Below are 19,846 nucleotides of genomic sequence, written 5' to 3'. Positions count from 1 at the left end.
AGTGGAACCAGGTAAGGCTGATGGATTGCAAGTGGGTGGCTGGGAGGACATGGTGACCCTCTAGTTGTGGCACTAACTAGTCATGCAGTCTCACCTGGTCTAGAAGCATCACTGAGGATTTGATGATCTCACGCCATTTTTGTAGCTCTGAGTCATGATACTTCTGCTGAGATTCTAGTAACTGGGCCCACTCTGTCTGAGATTGGGGTAACCTGTCAAGGCAAAATATGAGCAAGAGTGAATATAGGGAAACTGAAGTCAAGGGGCAGCAAAGTAGATTGGGGGAGGATGTAGATTCTATCAGTTTCTGTCTAATCTTTCCACCCTAAAGGGGCAGGTTTTCTTGAGCAAAAGTGCATTTAAATGTGCTTAGTATTTTCCTAAATTGGATACCAATGTTACTCTGTCTTAACCATAGTAATTAACGGCAAAGGTGCACCTTTTGCAGAAGTTGTAGCATGGGTGGAACTGAAGGCCCGTTTGCTAGGATAATTTGAGGACAGAAGCCAGCATGCTCTCATTGCTTGGAAGACATCTATACTGTAAGATGGCACCGTGGCCATTGATGAGGAATAATGCAATGCAATGCAATGTTGTGGGACAGGTAGCCCTGTACAGTTTCTGTGTTTTGTTTTTTCTAGACATGCTGTGTCAGTCTTCATTTAGTACAAGGCTTTCTCTTTATTATAATAGCAGTACTGGCTCTCTTTTTAATGCCAGGGAAGTGTAGCTATCAAACCCCTCCCTTCAGGCCCAATTAGCCCTCCAGGACAGGCTGGAGGCTGCTGAGTGGAGCAGAACCAGGGCAGATGCAAGCACTCAAGGCCCTGATGGGAGGATGACCAGGCCTGGCTGCCCAGAGCTGCCACTCAGGGCCATGTGATGGGCCCTGGGCAGGTACCAGCCATGAGCCTGGTGAGGAGGTGGAGCTCGGCTGGGCCAAGGCAAGGATAAATCTCAGTCGAGGAGAGCAACGCAAGGAGCATAGCGATGAGGAGCAGAATCAAGGCAGTTAGCAGTGGCAAGAAGGCACGGCAGCAGCACCCCGCTCTGCCCGTTTCTCTTGAAAGGTATGGCTCTTTACTTTTGCATGCCCCCCATTAAGATAGCTAAGTCATGTTACCTTCTAACATAGCTTCCAACTTACCTCTTTGGACTCGGCTGGTTTCTAACACAACTGAAAGTCTTTCCTACTTTGTCTTCTGCTTACCTCTTTAGGCTTTGCTACTTTCTAACATAGCTGAATCCCTCCTCTCAGGCTACAGTAGAGATTTTCAAGCCTCCGTGTTAGTGAGAGTTCCTCTGCAGCCACAACTTCCTTCTTGGGTATGTTCCTCCTTTCTCCTCCCTGGCAATAGTCTAACTTGTTCCCCTCTTACCTTAGCAAACAGGCAGAGTAGGGTGCTGCGCCTTTCTGCTGATGCCAACTGCTGCACTAACTGCCTTGACTCTGCTCCTTGTGTCACTCTCCTCGACTGAGATTTATCCTTGCCTTGGGCCAGCCAAGTTTCACCTCCTCACCAGGCTCATGGCTGGTACCCGCCCAGGGCCCATCACATGGCCCTGAGTGGCAGCTCTGGGCAGCCAGGCCTGGTCATCCTCCCATCAGGGCCTTGAGTGCTTGCATCTGCCCTGTTCAGCTGGCTCCACACCTGGAGATAAAACAAAGAAATGGTAACTAAGTGTGACAATTAAAAAAGCAACACAAGTAAAAACATGGACCCACTTCCCATGGTCAATAACCTTCGTCTCTAACAAGTAACACTCTACTACTACTAAAGACTGTGTTCCTTGTCTGAGTGGAGAGGCAACAGACTTGGGACTGGTACACTTAGTTTGGGGGACTGCTGACTGCCCCTGCCCACAGCGAACTTAAGCCGGAGTAGAACCAGATTATGGAAAAAAATGTCTTCGGAGCCTCAACCTGAACGCTTCTGAGCATGCCTGGCCTTTGACCCAGCAGATGGGTTGTCCACTTCTGCAGCAATCATGGTTCCAACACAATGGAGGTACCTGTGCAAGGGGGTGGGGAATAGAGCTACCCATGTAATTCCAGTACATGCACATTACAAGCAGCATACTTACAGTCTGTTTGTAAGTCTTATACTTAAATACTATAATGTAGTGCTTCAAATAAATACCAAGACTGCCCGAGGAAGATAAAGCAGACAAAATCACTTAATGTATCTATCCCTGGGAAAGTAGCAGGGCTATTATTACAGGGAAGATAATAATTCCCTTCCCAAATGAGGAGAAATGAGAAAGCCCATACCGTGAGACAAATCATGAAAAAAAGTCATCACAACCGTAGCACATGGCTAGGCATGCTTAAAGTCAAACCCAACTTAGCAAGGGAACCACTGTGACCGCACAAAAGTACAGCCAGAAAGGGGACGACACCACCTTAGCGAAGTGGAGCTGGGATATTCTCAACCTCTGAAAATGGAGAAAAGACTAATGAGGCAGAATACCCAGCACACACACCTGTGTACATAAAAAAGCATTCACTTAAAAATGCCAGAAGGAGTTCAAAACACAAAATTGCTGGCTATGGTTATAAACAAACAACTATGGTACACTAGGTCAGCACTGTAAATGCCATCTTACAGAAAGGTGATCTGAGCACATCCTGGGAAATGCAGACTGGCAGCTCTGCCTTTGACCCTAGACAAGATGGGGGAGTCCATATAAAGACTGATGATGCCAACAATAAATTCAGTCTGGTTGGAAGCCATCACACCCTGCTTTCTGCAAAAGGAAATGGGGAAACGCTGCCATAGAGCCTAGAGCTCTATGCATCTCAGCACACACCAAGTGGACACCACACAGAAATAGGACGTCCACAAAGCCTTGGAGAAGGTTCCACACTACCTATTATTAAAGAAACTAAAAGTCAACCTGCAATCACTCTTCACTGCTTACCATCTAGTATTGCCAGGGAACACTTAGGTCGTTAAGAAGCATCCTGTGTCCTCCTAGTGATATCTCTCTTCCTCCCATGGTCTAACAACTTGCTGATATCTGGACCCACACCTTTCAGAACACTTACCTAACAGTTGATTGTGTGTCACAGGCCCAAATTCTCCTCTGAGTACAACGGGTTCTTTCTAAGACACTGCTTTTCATACAGAGGGAAGTTTAGCCATTAAAGGAGGGGAGGTGACAACCTTGGCCCAAGATTGCAAAACATTTATTTGTAGAGCATCCTCTGTTACATGGGATACTGGGAAGAAGCAGTGGTTGCCTTAACTCGCTGTCTTCTACTGCAACTGTTCCGCAGTTCCAGATCTGGAAATGCTGATGGCCCCACACCTTCAGCTAACTACCTGCTTCATCTGGTTTACACAAAAGGGAAGCAATCTACATGAGAGCCCAGAGCTTTGGTGTTCTGGGAAAGCCTCTAACATCCACAGGAAGCATGCAAGGAGAGGCAGAGACAGCAAGTGTGACAGTACCTTTCCTGTAGCCGCAAGCCCTGCCATGCCGTGAGCGTCTGCGTAGTATATTCCAACATCCAGAGTTTGTAGAACAGCATCATATTGAGAATGACCAGCAGCACCAGACTGGAAATAAAGAAAACAGTCTTCTAGGAGTGCTTCATAGCCCACTGCTTGCCAATCACACCTGGGAAAACGCCCAAGGCTTTAAGAAGGTGTCTGGGACCCAGGTCCACGCTGCATGTGAGTGGGAATTTAATCTGAGGAAGGGCCAGGTGATCAGAACCCAAAACTTCACCTCGTGGGAGAAATGTGTGAGCAAGGAGGACAGGCAGACAGAAAGACAGGATACGGATCAGATAGAACAGGTTAGATGAGTGGAAGGGCTGAATGCAGAAAAAGGGAGGGAAAGGGGAGAGTAAAGAGGTAAAAAAAGAGAGAGACAGTACCTGAAACAGATCCTAGTGGGAGCAGGGAAGAGAAAAGACGGAGTAGCTGCAGGTTAGAAACAGACTGACACAGAACAGGAGAAACTGGGCTGAGCAGAGAAGGCTCAACAGACAGTGCAGAAGATATATGGGAGGAGAGGAGGGAAGAAGGGAACAGTGGGAAGAGAGGCAAGAAGGACAGGCAAATAACCATGTGCCTGCAATTAATGGTGAAATTTGCTCAGCAAAAGATGAGCTGTGTGCGGCTCCTGCAGACAAGCCCAAAGCGCACCCATGCAGGGCACTGTCTGATGCAGATATGCATGTTGCAGCCTGGGTGCATCCAGCCTTGCCCACTCCCACCGCACCCAGCAATAGGAACACCACTACAGGCCAGTGCTTTGAGCAGATACTGTACCACTCCTCTCGTCAGCCACACTCGGAGAACAGATTCCAAAATAACATGCTCGTGCCTGTCTCTGAATAGTGCAGCTGTTTTGCTGGAAGAATAGCCCACTATCACCCAATTCAGTCAGGCGGATGGCAACTGGCCAGAAGAGTATTCTGAAAACATTACGGAGGGCTCTCTGACCACTCTAAGATAAGCTAGCAGCCTGTCAGGAGAGACTATCATAAAGCTTCTGTGCCTTCCTACCCAAAGTTTTAATTGCATCTCACCCCTCTAGACGCAGAAAGTAGCACAAGACTCTCTTCTCACCATTACATTACTTGACGTTACCTTACTCATTTTTACAGCAACTAGCTGGGTTGCTGCTGCAAACCTCTGCAGTCTTTATCCCCCCAGGAAAAGGAAATGCAAAAAGGAGCTCAGCTTGAAAAGTAACCTCAGTCTGCAAATCTCAGCTTCTTCCGGCCTGACTGAAAGGTGGGTGGAGCTTAAGAAAAGAATGAGCCCAAGTTCTGCTGTTCCTCCGGGGCTAACAAACAGCATGCTTCCATTTCCCTAAGTAATGAAAGAACGCGCCGTATCTAGATTGCTCCTTTAGACTGTACTGCTTCACAGCACCTGCCCAGCAACTGCTGCAGCACTAACTCATGAAAGCTACCGTCAGCCCAAGAGGCAGAGAAACAGTAAATACACCTGGGTTTAGGCATAAAGGCTGAGCCAGAGGGATACGAGGGGCCCATACCCAGCTCACTTTGAGCACACATCCAGCCAAGTCCAAGCAACTGTGAAAGGTGGTGGCAGAAAAGGGACCCAAACCAAGCGTAATCCTTGCTGCTGAACTAGTGAAATTGTGCTAATCTCTCTCACTTTATGTGTTTCTACCCTTATTCTGCAGAAATCGTCTCTAAATGGTCCAGCTTCTTTCTGAGATGGTATCTCTCATCAAAAGCGCCACCCAGGACCAGACCTGAATAGGTTTTGCCAGACCAGAGGAAAGAAGTGACAGACTTCTCACATACACTGAGCCCTGTTGTGATAGCACAGTAACTCCCAGCGAGCTTTGCGTGGTCATCTTTCATGATAACAGCTAGTTTGTTGGCAGATTACGTTAAATGACTTATTTTAAATTAAAAGACCCCTACAGTTCCTAGAAACCTCTAAACTGAGTGCCTGAAATAAAAAAGACTCTCTCTACTTGTTGGGTTTCTTCTCTTTTAGGTATTGACTCCCTCTCCTTGCACACCTGCCCCTTGCCCTGCTTGCCACTATCAAGGTTGCCTGTGTCCCAGACAGCATAGCTCACCTGCATTTAGAACTCCCAGAAACACGCAGGTCTGCAGAGCCTGTGTTTGGTTAAAACAAGGTCAAAACTGAGGGGAAAGGAGAGACTTTGATAAAATAAGATCCAGAACCTACAGAGCCAGATCAGTGGGGCTAGCTAAGTACTGGCAAAAGCTGGGATCAAGCCAGACAAAACAAGCAATGGGGCATTTGGGGGAAATTTTAATTAATTCTTTTCTGCCTGTCATTGCTTTTCTCTCCTCTGTACCACACAAAGTTTGGGACCAGAGAGGGAAAAAGTTAAAACTGGCATAGGGGAGCACCGAACACCATAAACATGAAAGGACCGAAGTTGTTAAAGGCCAACTGTGAAGGAAAGCAAAAAACTCACTTACACAAAACTGATGACAAGGAGCAGCTTGGAGACACTCTGCAGGTGGAAGCCACTGGGGCTGTCCTCAGGGATGTGCCGTGTCTGAGTGGAACCTGAGGAGACAGATGTGTTTAGGCTAGGAAATGCTGTCCCATGGGGAGGGCAACCCTCTTCCCTCTACCCACCCCTCCATCTCACTCAAACAATCATAACACATCCTCCCTGCCCTGGCCCCTCTTCCCTTTAACCCTCCACCAGCAAAGCTCCAGTGTTTCTCTAGAGGTATCGAGCAATCCATCCCCAAGCATGAGGGGTCTGCAGTTCCTTACCTGCCACATGCTTGATTCGATGTGCAACCTCCTCATCCGTGGGGGTGGTGACGGGACTCAGCACCTCCTCCAGGTGTGGCACCCGCAGATGGGCATGTGCCCGTTTCCTCCGGCGCACAGTCGATTGCTTGCTCACCTTCTCTTTGGGGGATTGTCTGTGGACCTCAGCCAGGTACGTGCTCTCGGTTTTGGTCAGTTCACTCTCTGCAGAGACAGCACAGGAAAGCATTTAATAGAAGCAGCACTGGCCTTGCAGAGATGCAGACTTAAGCACTCTAATGGCACACAGCTGCTGGGCCAAAGAAGTTGGCAGAGTCTCAGAGGCCCATGCCAGAAGACACACTACACATCCCCTACACAAACTCTGACCCCAAACTGCTTGCGCTCCTGCCAGAGAGCAGGATTTGATGACCTCATTAATTCCAGCAAGTGCTACCAATGCTGTGGCAATAACTTTGTCTGGCCCCTTTTACAAGCCACTCTGAGGTCTGATCCCCAGCAGGCTGGCAGCAGGTATTACACTGGCATGCTGCCCGCTTGCAAGGAGGCATGCATAAACTACGGAAGGTGCCACTGTTTGTGGGTCATTACTGCAGCTCCAGTCACTGCCACTCTTACCCAAATGACGGAAATAATCTTCTAAGCCGCTCCAAAAATTCTTCTCAATGAAGGATTTCACCAGCCCCCAAGGCTGTTTCCTGTAACGTAACTCTGTGGAAACCCTATGTGAAGAAAGGGAAGTCATTCTCCCCATTTTGCTTCCTGGAAGCAATATCAATTCGCAATCCTTTGTCAATGTAAATATGAGACATAATCACACACACTTTCTGTTATTTCTGGAATGGTCTCAGCCCTTTGTGTTTCTCGAGGAGAAACACTGCATGAAATGTCCTTCCAAAGGCAGTGGCAGGAAGGCCTCAAGCGAGTCTCCCCCAGGAGGACTCCCGAGACCTTCAGCCATGTGGCAGGCAGACAGTCGGGTTACTTATTCAAGTCAAACACAAAAGCCTATAGCTTTCCTCTGCTTGTCCCCCCAAGTGCGTCTCAGAGGCGCAGTCCCTGGAAGTATGTCCTGTTGCTTATTGCATGTAGTTGATTGCGTGTGGCAACTGGCCCCGTTAACCACTGCTTCCAAGAAGGGGGCAAGAGAAGTCTGTAAATCCTCTCCCTGACTCAGCTGTAACCCCTCTGCATTGGGTCTATTGTCTGCTCAGTGTTACCACAGTAGGCAGCTGCCCCTACGGTAACTCCTCGTGATAGGAGTGTTCCGGCAACAGGACAGAGAAATAAGGCTAAGTTCTCCCCGACCCCTTCTAACGCACCAAACAGCAGAACTCCTACCCAAAGGCGACTTTTGGTCATCAGTAAAGCTCTTTATCCCACAAGAAGCGTACCTGAGTCGGCTTTTGTTTCTGGCAACACGAGTCAACGTGTAGCGGTTAATGGTGTAGAAATAATCATGGTAGGGGACGTCGTGAGTTAGCACCTCTGCATCTATGACATAGCACTCGCTTTCTTGGCTGGCTTTGTACATTGTCTGCATAAAAGACAGCATGCAAGGCAACTATTAGTCTGGTTAGAACATGGCTTTGATAGATTGGCACTTCCACTTAGCGCTTTACAAAAACAGCTCTACCACAAATAGGAGACCACACCCATGCCCAAGCCCCATCTCTGCATTTTTCCGTGAACAGCTCGCCTTTAAGGGAAGGCAATACTCGAGGAAACCAAGCGTTTCACTCAGATATTTCCCAAGGGCATATTTCCAAAGGGGCGTGCAGTTCCAGCAGCTCAACCTCCAGCATTTTGTGTCAGAGATGTAATTACATATACCGCCACATGAGGACCAGTTCTTTGGGACCTTTGCAAGTGTTACCTCTTCTCATTAAAAGGATGTCTGCCTTGTCAGGGAGCAACCTGATCTAAAATCAGAGGTGGCCCTGCTTTGAGCAGAGGTTCTTCCTAGCGTAAATTATTCTGTGATTCTAAACACCATAAAACCATGACAATTACTACTTTTAAACGCTTCTGATCTGCTTCTTTCTTTGCCCCAGAACAAACCTCACAAAGGGGACAGACACAGTTAACTGCAAATCCATACGCAGAAGTGGGGCTTTTCTTACAGACTATTTCCACTTACCTCTGCAGCAAGGACACAGAAAAGTGCGCCTCAGTGGTTGACCCCAAAATCAGAATATAATAGGCCACGTCCTTGCTTGCCTGAAAGCATACTCTTCTCTTTCCCCATAATTTTGCTCTCCCCTTTTCTTTCTCATATCTTCCCTGCACACAGTCTTTGCTTCTGAACACCTTGCTTCATCCCATCCTTACAAGGCACGCCTTGCCACTGGGATTCTCCTCTCCCTGAAATGTCATGCTCAGACACTCCATCTTTTCTTGGCTCCCTCTTAGTATTCCCTCAGTACTTAACTTTGGCCACTTGAACATACATACCTCTGGACGTGGAAGGAGGCTTTTCCTCCCTCCCTAGCTGCAGCCCCTACTAGATACAGCTAGCCTGGCTCTTCCCAGTGCATTGCAGATGCTCCCTTTTTTTTCCTTTTTGAACAGGTGATCTAATTGTCCTCACCAGTAATAAAAAAGCCTGGACATCTCTATGCAGAGCTGTGAGAAGGACTGGCCAGACAGTGTATGACTTTCTTGTGCCCTGCTCATGAATAACATCTGCTGGACTGACCACAGCTCAAAAAACACCAGCACGGGTGACAAACACAGTTGTTAGAATGTGCTGGCTTGTTTACAAACTCATCTGCTTTTGCTGGAAAATTTATGGTCCTTTCCTTGCAATGCAATCCAGTGCGAGTGTCAGATTAGCTATTCACATTCACAGTGATACTGGGTAGCAAGTTAATACAAGAAAAATGTGTAAAGGAAAATGGATAGGGAGAATGAAAACATGCAAAGCAGCATGCCCAAGACAAGAAAATAAATCACAGATCTGTTTCTACAAAGCATAACACCCCTGCTCCCCTTTCACATACCTGCGTCTCAGTGACAGTGGCAGTTTTGGGGGCCAGAGGGTTGGTGAGGGTAATGGTATACAAGATCACTCTGGTCTGATTGCCATTTTCTTCCTTCTTCCAGGGATGAAAGATAATATCTGAGAGGACAAAACAATATTCCATTCAAGTAATTGGAGAGGGATTGTGGGTCAGTTCCCTAGGGAAAGGCATAACCATATAACCAAGCTCAGGATGGTATTTCCTTCCTCTTGGAGAGCTTGGCTGCAGAAGCACTACAGCTCAACCAAGTGTGAAAGAAAGGCCTCCTGTACTAAATGTGAATATTTTCCCCTCTTTCAAGTGCAGGGAAAGGGGAGAGGCTGGAGACATACCTCCTTCAGCAAAACTACAGTTACAGGGAAAGGAGGACTACAGCATGCCACGGGACACTCTCTTTGCACTGTCAACTGCACAGTCTGTCCCAATGTCTGGTGTGGAAGTAGAAGAGCTTTTTCCCCACACTGTTAAGCCTTGACCACAGGATCAGGCCTTAGCTGATGTTAAAAAATGAAAGAGCCTGCTTATTCCATAAACTGAGACCTGGCTCTTAGAAAATAGAACTAGATAGCCAAACGAGGCTGATTCTACCTGCTTTTGATTACTGACAATACAGACTACAGCTATCCCAAGGTCTGCTCAGAACTTTACCCAATCCTTCTATCATCAGGCAAAGTTACACCTCCAAAGCATGTGCCAAAACCTTCCTTCTGTACAGGCTTCTGCACCTCGCAGCGTCCATCAGTGACCAGGCTTTGCTACCAGCCGCTTACCAGAGAACCGGCGCTGTTCCATGAAGTCCCTCTGGAACTGGGAGTCCGTGAAAAGCAAGTCGTACAGTTTGTCCACGCTGAAGTTGAACACTTCATTCACATACTGACGGCCGTTCAGATCCTCGTAAAAGGCTTGGACTTCCCCTGTGGGGAAACAGGCCCGCAAGCCCCAGCCATGATCCTTCGTGCCAATATCAGAGGCTGTGCTTTCACAGTACCAGGACCTTCATATTTTACTTTGCAAAGAAGGAACCCAAAGGAGGTACTTCTAACCCTTTTCCTCAACTGATCCCAGGACAATAGTTGGAATGGGTAATTAACTACATAGGTAATTTTAGGGACAGCCTTCCAAACACCCCAACACATTTGCCTTCTGTGGCCCAGAATGGGAATTCTTTCCATCTTCTGAACGCTTAGGGTCCAGAAAAGGAATGCAGTATTTGCCACTCCAGTCCCTCACTGGAAAGGTCAGGAGAAGGCTGAAAACATCACCAATGGAACGGCCCTTCCCAGCATACCTTCATCATGGGTCTCTGACGAGTCACTGAGCTCAGTGGGAATGTCTTCGTTGTCGTTGAAGTCTAGGGAAGGGGAGTTCACAGGGCCAATGATCTCTATCTTCTCTCCCATGATATTTGCAATGCCAAGGTCTTTCTCCACAGGACTCTCCGCCACTGCCTCCTCCTCTTCTGGTAGCACTCCATCAAACTGCAGCAAGGAGAGAGCATAATGAGGGCAAGATCAGCACCTGGAAATTGGGGGTTATTTCTGAAAACTTTACATCTATGGGCCAATCTTCATATCTTTGAACATTTGGCCTCAACATGTCTGGAAATTAAATAATAGAGAGAGGAGGAAGGTTGCCATACGGTGTTTGTAAAACACATGGACTTATTAGATCACCTCCTCTCAAAGAACCACATACAGGTCAAGCCTGGGACATACACAAGGCTTTCTGTTTGTTCAGACAAGCACACAATACCGGTTTTGCTCCCAAACAAGCCCTGTACAGCTAGGAAAGTCTGAGGTTTTATCTAAACAAGGTCTCCTCTGCCGTAACGCTATGAGGGCACACACTGTTTTCTAGGGAACAACCTAAGGCAGAGAAGAAATCATAACTCTTTTATCTCTAACACTCCACTTCTTTTCATCTAAAAGTATAGAAAGGACAATGCACTTGCTGCCGAGTCCCCGTCTACTGGCCTTTAGGACAGGTACGCTTTGCTCCCTTTTTCTTGGCCCAATGCCATGCTCACAGATATCACTGACTCGAGGACTGAGGTCAGCTGCAGTGGAAGAGGAGCTGCAGGGTTAACAGTTACCTCATACATTCAAGGACTACCAGCTGGATCCCAGAGAAAAGGATTACTGCTCCCACTGCAACAGAGGAAGAAGAACACTTACCGAGGCTGGCGCTTCACTGCTTCCCGTAGATGTCAATGTGCTGGCAGTGACAGATTTCTTTGGCAGCTGAGGGCTAGCTTCTGGCTTGGCCTCCATGCTGCTTTTTGAGGAGCTGTCATTGACTTCATTCTCTTCCACGGGGATTTCTTCACAGTAGCTGAGACGCCACAGAGAACACAGGTTTTTATGTTTACCCCTCTCAGTACAGCTACAACTGGACACACAGAGCAAGTAAGAATACTTCATAGAAGTTTCCAGTCTGACCGGAAGCAGAAACAGCTCAGCGCAGGGAAGATCAAGCCCAAACTTTTCCAGTGTTTATAACAGACTGACAAGCATCAGCACTTTCTGGCCATGTAACACGCTGACTGGCCTTGTGACTGGGATGCTTTGGCACTTACAAAATTGCTCATCTAGCTCAGCAAGTAGAGAGGCAGGCATTTCAGTCCCTACCGACTTCCCTGAGGAAATGGTACGCTTTCAGGTTTTTAGACATTGCACGTTTAAGGGCAAACGTTTGGCCAGAACCCAGAATCTCTCACCAGGGACAATCAGCAGTTTAAGGTATGCAACATATCAGGACTCCTGCTCTCCTGAGGCCATCTTTTCTTCATCACAGGCAGATTTTACTCCTCCTCACTCACCCCATTGTGTTGAAGTCATCATCAGGAGGCACGTAGTCTTCATCATCACTGGTCAGACCCAGCTCATTCCCATAACACTGGTGGACAAAGTGCCAGAGCTCCTTTGGACAGAGAGGCTAAAAGAGGGAACAGAGAACAGCATACATTTTCACCTGAGAATACTAAAATATAATGAATTTTTGGAACTACCATTGTCAGGAGTATTACATTCCTTGCCCTGAAAGAAGCGAGAGATTCTGACACAGCCTCTGGTGGGAGGCGAGAGCCTTCCGGCAGGCTTACCTCTTCTGAATTCCAGTGATGCTACAAGGTGGATTGTTTGTGTTACTAGCAGGCTGGCCCAGCTCCACACTGGCTAAGGGCTGCGGGAGTACGAATCCCTATATTGTCAGGCCAAGCTGCCTTAGAGATTGCACCCATCAAGCAATAAGAGGCCCTTTCGCCAAGTAAGCCTTCACCGTCAGCCCAGATTCTGCCCTAAAATCTGACTTGGGTTATTTTTCCATGCCACAATCTCGTGTTACTTAAGACTATCAGAAAGCCAACATGAGGCTACACCCAGAGCAGCACACAAAATAAGATTTCCCGCTTACTACAATGCTATGCATGTAATAATGTAAGCACAGTAAACCTGCACTTCCCTTCACACATTTTCCCCGCCTCTTCTGCTGTGCCTTCATTTAATGTCTCCTACTACACCAAACCCCAATGCCTTATGGTTCCCCCCCCCCCCAAGTTTGTTTAAATTAAAGCTGCCTAAAGAATTACAGCTGCAGGAAAAACAATCTAAAACAGCAACTAAGAAAAACATTTCCTGTTGCAGTTTAAAATCAAAAAGACTTTGTCTCACCAGATACTACTGTGAAAAGCTTGTATATACCTCCAGTTAGAAAGACAAAATTAATTATCAAGACCATTCACAAAAGCCCAGCATTTTAGGGATGCAGGTCAGTTGATTACCATATGACTGCATTCTGAGGTTCTTAAGAAATGGGGCAGGAGAACTTGTGATTTAAATATGTGGTACAGGGATGAAAGGGGATGGATTTTTACCCATGAGAAATTTATGACTGATGACAAAGATTTCTTGGTAATGAGGGAAAACAAATCTAGTGAACTTTTTCTGAGTTGCTGGCTTGAACTTTTTCCCATAGTTACTGCACAGGATAATGCAGGAAATTTTTAATCTAGCTTCCAAAAGTAGCAATCAAAAGCATGGGAAAAATACCTCAAATGAGAAACTTTTATCCAGAAAAATGTCTAACTCTGTTTCACCTTCTTCCCACGTGCACTCCAATTCACATGTCTTATCAGGAAAAATGGACTAGGTTCTTTCTCCCTCTCTCTTGCCAGGCATGGATCCTACCTACATTTGGAAAAAGAGCTCTGGAAGTGTTTTCCGTCTTTATCACTCCACCTCTCAGTTCCAATTTGCTTTGACCTTGAAACCAAGGGCACTGAATTTTGTTAGGAACTTCAAAAGGCTGATCAAATTACAGCATATGGTAGCAACACAAGCTGCCCAATGCAAAGTGATCCTTTTGCATACTAAATACTACCCCCGTTTTCAGGAGAGGGTATTCTGGGTGCTTGATTACTTAAGCTTTCCAGCATGGTACGAACTCAAGCCAGAACATCTCGAAATGCTGGTAGCACTGTAACATCAGTTCATGTGTCTTACTCCTGCAGTGAGGCCAGAAATACTCAATGGACTGTGGAACAGATCAAATATAGGATATATGGGGCCTCTGGCGTAGCAGGTGCACATCCCTGCTTTATTTTAGAATCCAACCCACTGAGTCCTTATCCAGTGCACCCCACACCCACCATTGTTCTTGTTTGGTTTTGGGATGCCCTGAACACATGCTCTTTTTCTGTCCTTATCTTGAACTCTACGCTTCCGAAGCACAGAGTTACTAAAAGCTTTGCCTGTGCAGTGAGCTATTTCTGTTGCATTTGGAACTGCTTTCTTCTGGGCTGTTTCACTTGAATTACAGACCTCAAAAAAACTCCTTCCTGAGATGCGCGCTTCCACACCTTCACCAGAGGCAAAGTGGCATCTACTGTGTGTGCAAGACATGTCTGTACGTAGACAGAATTCCACGCCAAAAGAGAGAACTGCACCTGCAGTTATGTACCTGCTCTGACTAAACACATGTGCTTACTGTCCCTGTGTCTTTTTATGCATATATATTAGTCACAGGTATTATGCTTCTGCATATATGCATCATCTCCCTTTCATCCCACCCCAACACTGAGGAGCTGGTCTCTGTACCTTGTCAAGGAGAGCATTCTGCCAGAGTCTGAACATCATCATGTACGTCCTGTCTCGAGCCCCAAAGGAAGTAAAAAAGTGCTGAATGGGAAGAGATGGAGACAAAAATCAGTTCAGAAAAGGCCCCCAAAAAGGGAAGAAGAAGAGACAAGGCTGTTTGGATCACTTTCTAGCTACAGTTCACAGAAGGACTGAGCAAGCCATTACAGCACAGCTGCTCAGTTCTTGGGCACGGACTGAAGCTCACGGAGAGGCCGAGTGCCTCCCACCCAGGGAACGAATCTGAGCACAGAAACAGTTCCGTTGGAGATGTGCTACTATATAAGCCGGATATTCTACCTGGCCCCACACCCCACGTCCAAGCTACGCGTGTTCCAGACTTGGCCCAAGGTCTACAGAAGCTCTGCACCCTGCCCTTTTCCCTTGGTGCTTCCTCCGAGGCCCCAGGTAGCACAAGCAGTCAGTTTGGAAAAATCCCGCAACACACATATTCCCCTGCTCCTGCCAGCCATAAGGGGTGGCCCCAGAGGCAGAGGCTTCAGGGATGTACCTTTTCAGTGTCAGTGCAAACTTGGATGGCATTAGGAATGAGCCGTGCTGTTTTTTCCTTGGTCATCGAGCAGATATCCTTCAAGCGAACTGTCAGCTACAGTCAGAGCCATGCAGAAAGGGGAAGGCAGAAAAAGAACACAGGTAAAGAGAGACACTGATGAGAAAGACAACGGAAAGAGTGCTCTTAAAGCAGTGTCAGCAAATACGCTGACATAAAACACATGCTCAATGCAGCAGTCTGACAGCCTTACCAGTGTCTCCCAACGGAAGATGTTGCTGTAAAAGCAGATCCAGTTTTCAGAGAGGTAGAGGCGGCCCTGCAGGAGAATGTCTCTTTGTAGCGCACATGAGTAATCTGTGGGTGGACAACAGATGATAATTTAGGAGCACCAAAACCAGAAGACAGGACAGCCTAAAGGTGACAATAAGCAGCAGCATCAAGAGAAGAAGCTACTCGACACAATCCTGCAGAAAGTCAAAGGCAGAGCCAGAAGGAACTGAGCCACAGCTGCTGCTCTGTCCACTAGGTTATGATTCCTCCCAAGGACACGTCACAGACAGTCTCTCTTACTGACTGACGATCTTGCCTTATTAGCCGGTCATTCTGCAGCACCCTATGTACTATTTTCCAGATTTTAATCTGTCTCTTCCTTTTCGCCTTCCAGTGCCATTGTTCATTTTCTCCCAGTTTAAGCACCCTAAACAATTTCTATTCCTCTGCTAGGATGTGCGTCTTTCAACAGGATGAGACCTGGCATGAGACAACCAGTTACGTAAGATAAAAGAACAGATGCAGCACTAGGCAGTCACTAATCAGCTGCAAGGCCAAAGCCTAAATGGATATGGGAAGGGCAGTCATGTGTAAATAGGGAGCATCGGGGATGTTAGAAAAAAGGGAAGCTCAGTATGCATGTTGAGACATGCAACCCTGCCCAAAGGAGGAAAGAGCTCAACCACTAACACACCGTCAGGTTTGGGGGAGCACTGCAGACGAAAACATGCTCCTCAAATCACAAGCGAACAGAGCCATAGCTGATGCAAGTCAGCATTGCTCTCCCTGAAGCAAAACAAATGAAACCCATTAGAAATGGTGAGAAGGGGTTCCGTCTGTGCACAAGAAAGACACAATGGGCTTGTTCCTTGGTGGCAACCTCTTTGAAGAAGAAAAATGCTGCATGCACACATGCTGGATTTCCTCCCTAAACCATGGGCCAGCACAACAGAGCACTGCACCAAGGGGCTGACCTTACCTACGATGAGGCGCTCCGTGTCAGGAAGCTGTTTGAAGAGTTTCCTGAAATCTTCATTCCGCTGTTTGTATGTCGGACTCAACACCTGCAAATAACAGAGTGCCTGTTAAAGAGAGGGGCGGGCATGAGTACAGAGAAATGGGAGTGGGAAAACAGGACCACCTTGGTAAGGAGAAGGGGGATCAGATGCACTTACAAAGCATGAGGCTAGGAGCTCCCATCACAGCAGACACACAGACGGGAGGATTTGGGATTTAGTGCATTAAGTGAGAAGAAGAGGAGACTTGGAAGAGCAAGTACAGAGTAGAAGGGCTACACCCACATCTGCTAGGCAGCAAAACAGAACTGCATGGAAGCTGGGGCTGCAGGAGAAAATTCTTTTCCTGGAATCCTAGACTGTACAAGGCATGACACACGCTCCGTTTGCAATGCATCAGTTAGCCACCAATCCCCAGCTCTCCCAGGAACAGTGCAGCAACCCCAGAAAATAGGCACTTTTAGTACAGCTGCAGCCTTGCCAGAGGAACTTGAATGATTGCTGTCATGAAGAGCTCGGGAATAATGCAGTCATCCCCGTTCCTCTCCCCATCGAGTGCTCCACCTGGCAGTCAGTGAACACACAACTGCCCACTGGTATAGTGAGAATGCTTTTGTGGGCCTCAGAGGAGGCTCTCGCAGGGACTCAGCCATGTTTTGCACTTATTCTGCAGACACCTGGCCTCATGGAAGGCCTCAGAGAAAACAGTGCTGTTGGCTAGAGGGAGACCAGGAGCTGGCTTCTCTCTCGTGTTTACTAAACTATAACATGACTCTGTCAGCGTTAAGACCACCTCCTACACACCATGCCCATGCTGACAGCTGCTTCCAACAGCCAGAACATCTATGAAGGCATAGTTGACCAAAACAGAGGCAGGTACAAATTCAGGAGGACCGCATCTCCCATCAAATCTATCATGTTCTTTCTCCCACAAATGTAGGGAAGGCAAAGCAACTTGGAATACCACCTCTTCCCTATCTCCGATTCCTCTCAACAGGCCTCTCCTATCTCTTCCAGCTGCACAATACAAATCTCCCAAAGCAGAAAGGTGGGCACACCCCAGAGCCTCCCAGCAAGGGCTCCAAAAATCAAAGCGATTACAGAAGGTGGCTCCTGTTTGAGAATGGCGTTGGTGGGGTTGCAGAAGTGGGAGGAATATGAAGTTTATTCAGCATTAGCCTTACAAAATTGTCAAGTGCTGTCAAATCCAAGCAGGAAACACAGACAACCCCCCATCCTCCAAAAGCATTCCCTCTTCCTCACACCAATTCAATGAACTAGAAACAGTATTTTTTTAACATCAACTCAGCACTTCAGATATTTGCTCCAGTCCTGTGGGCCCAAAGGAAAGTATCTTACTTCTGAATAAAATCTCCTAACCAGCAGATGACAGAAATACAAATTTTACTTACCAAACTTCTAGCCTGAACATCTGGAAAAGATCTTGGTCAGAGACGGGCTCCAGCAAGAGCCCAAGCCCAAGATATCCTGGGACAAGCAGACAGGATGGGAAAGGAGGGGGAATAGAGATTATAATCAGCCCTGAGCTTTGGGTTCAATGTATTACAGCAACCCAACTTAGCAGTAGAGTTTCCACGTGGAGGGGTGCTCCCTTCCCTTCCCCACAGTAAGGGATGTTCTGACCTGTCTAAAACCTGTACTACAACAGACACTTCTGCTTAGCACCAGAACTTCTGTTAGAGTAACACACAGTTCAGTTTAGAGACACTCACAGCTGGAATTTCATCTGATCCACAGCTGACGTTTTCTTGCGATAAGTCGACAAGCTCCTCCAGGTCCCACAGCAGACATGGCAGTTCTTGATCCAGCACAAGATCCCAGAGAGCTCCACACTCCAGCAAGGAATCCATAGCGTTCCCTCAACACTTGCACAGCTCCCCGTGTTCTCAGTCAAACTCCGCTTCTCCTGTTCCTGCTGTCACCGCTTCTTGTTTAGATTCAAAGTCGAAAGAGATACAGCAGCTTGGCAGAAGTTTACGTACCTTCCCCTACTGCCCTGCTTACATTCAGGTTGTCTGCCCTAGCAGTCTCTGTAGATCGGAGAGAGGATTTGCCCTCCGGAGGACTTTGAAAAAGTGGCTCATTAGGGTAAGTGTGCTGGCTGGCAACCTTTGTGCTCTTCTGCTCCGGTCTCACCAGCTTCTTGTTGTGGACATCCCTTAAAGAAGCACTGCAAAAGTGCCGACAGCCTGAGCAGTCCCAGGCAGGTCTGTGCAAGGCATCTGCAAGTCCCGACTGAGGCCTGATGCCCAGGACTGCAAGAGACAGCAACTGAAATAGCTCCGACCGACAGGACCCCACCGGACCAGCTGTAATTCACAGATCTAGCTGCGGTTTCCAGGACTGAACAGGACGGTAAACAGCTCAGAGACTTCAGCTGCTTTTTTTTTTTTTTTCCTCCCCTTTGAAACCAGAAAAGCAGTTGTTCTTATTCCTTCAGTGTCTGCCTCAGGCTCTCCTCTCTGGTCCCTCTCTGCTCTGAAAGGCAGCTTCAGTCTTTGCTAACGTTTCTCATGGAAGGAGCGGGTGGGGGAAGATACCAAAATGACTCGCACATGCTTTAAGTTACTGTAGCTGGGTAATTCCGCCGGCCAATGCCCTGCAGTAACCCAGCTCAGCCCTGCCTCCCAGCAGATGTTTCCTGTAATGGAAAGTTGCTGGACAGAGCGTCGTGCTGGGGGAGGCGCGAGGGGCGTAAGGAGAGACCAGTCTAAAGCATATAGCTATGAGAAATCAGCCATGTGAGACCCACAGAGTTAGAAATCTTAAGGGCTCCGCTACTCCTCTACCTATCTCTGAGCCCTGCCAGAAAGCATGTCTTTCTAGGTTTCATTCATCGGTCAGGTCATTTTGGAAATGAAGGACAAGGGCTTCCTTCAGGCTCCAGCAAATTAACTCCCTGCAGGTCCCAGGAAGATTGCCTGGAGCACTGGAGCTCCCTGTATTGCTCCGCCCTTAGTCCCCAGCCTCTCCATCTCTCTGCTCAAGTGTTGAAATGCACAGGTAAACATTCACACCATGACACCAGTGCTGCTCAGCCACAATGCTGAGTCTGTGGAAACAAGTACACTGAAGTAAAATCCTCGTTCTTCCTAACAAACCGGGCACACATCTCAAAAAAACAAAACCAAAAAAACCCCAACCAAGCAACCAACAAAGCCTCTGCAAAGCCACTGTTTCATTCGAGGGCCAGTGACTGCAGCTTGCTCACTGACAGTAAGAACTGACAACCGCTCTGTCTGCTCAGATGCACCACAAAAGCACTACTGGTGCCAGACAGCACACAGGTCTCTCTCCGTTTAGCCCTGTCAGAAGGAAGCAGAACATCCATCTGCCACCCCAAGATGAGGGAACAATAAACAAAACTTCTATAGCCTGGGAAGGACAAAGAATTAAGATTACAGACAGCTGCGAGGTACCTGCATTGCTTTACTGAATGGCCCTCTTTGCTGGAAAATGCTTTTGGAATTATTTCCAAAAAAAACCCCAAAACAACCCACCAAGATGCTTCTGTCTACATACCCACCCACCTCCCTTTGCAGACATGAATGGCACAAGTGATCAGAAGAGCTAACCTGGAGGTGGAGACAGCAAACATTAACTCTACCGCAAA

The 19,846-nt window shown here is 47.5% G+C and overlaps 1 protein-coding gene across 9 annotated transcripts in view; it reads right to left on the bottom strand.

The window, feature by feature from the left end:
• GRAMD1B (GRAM domain containing 1B) overlaps nt 1-19,846 on the bottom strand; it is a 103,731-nt gene that overhangs the window by 5,266 nt on the left and 78,619 nt on the right. For all 9 annotated transcript variants that reach the window (XR_012651470.1, XR_012651468.1, XR_012651469.1 and 6 more), the window contains 15 exons: nt 16,176-16,260; nt 15,177-15,280; nt 14,924-15,019; nt 14,374-14,454; nt 12,099-12,214; nt 11,455-11,611; nt 10,569-10,758; nt 10,051-10,194; nt 9,260-9,378; nt 7,652-7,794; nt 6,876-6,979; nt 6,258-6,461; nt 5,951-6,041; nt 3,456-3,563; nt 95-212 (listed from right to left, as the gene is read on the bottom strand). Coding sequence is in view for 6 of the 9 variants with exons in the window: in XM_075034827.1 (XP_074890928.1) it covers nt 95-212; nt 3,456-3,563; nt 5,951-6,041; nt 6,258-6,461; nt 6,876-6,979; nt 7,652-7,794; nt 9,260-9,378; nt 10,051-10,194; nt 10,569-10,758; nt 11,455-11,611; nt 12,099-12,214; nt 14,374-14,454; nt 14,924-15,019; nt 15,177-15,280; nt 16,176-16,260 (1,860 nt within the window). In the remaining 3 variants the exon portion in view is untranslated. The remainder of the gene's footprint in view (nt 1-94; nt 213-3,455; nt 3,564-5,950; nt 6,042-6,257; nt 6,462-6,875; nt 6,980-7,651; nt 7,795-9,259; nt 9,379-10,050; nt 10,195-10,568; nt 10,759-11,454; nt 11,612-12,098; nt 12,215-14,373; nt 14,455-14,923; nt 15,020-15,176; nt 15,281-16,175; nt 16,261-19,846) is intronic.

Source organism: Buteo buteo, chromosome 9 (genome assembly GCF_964188355.1).
Source record: "Buteo buteo chromosome 9, bButBut1.hap1.1, whole genome shotgun sequence".
NCBI lineage: Eukaryota > Metazoa > Chordata > Aves > Accipitriformes > Accipitridae > Buteo > Buteo buteo.
The sequence above is the reverse complement of the archived record's forward strand: the minus strand, read 5'-3'. Positions and strand labels throughout refer to the sequence as shown.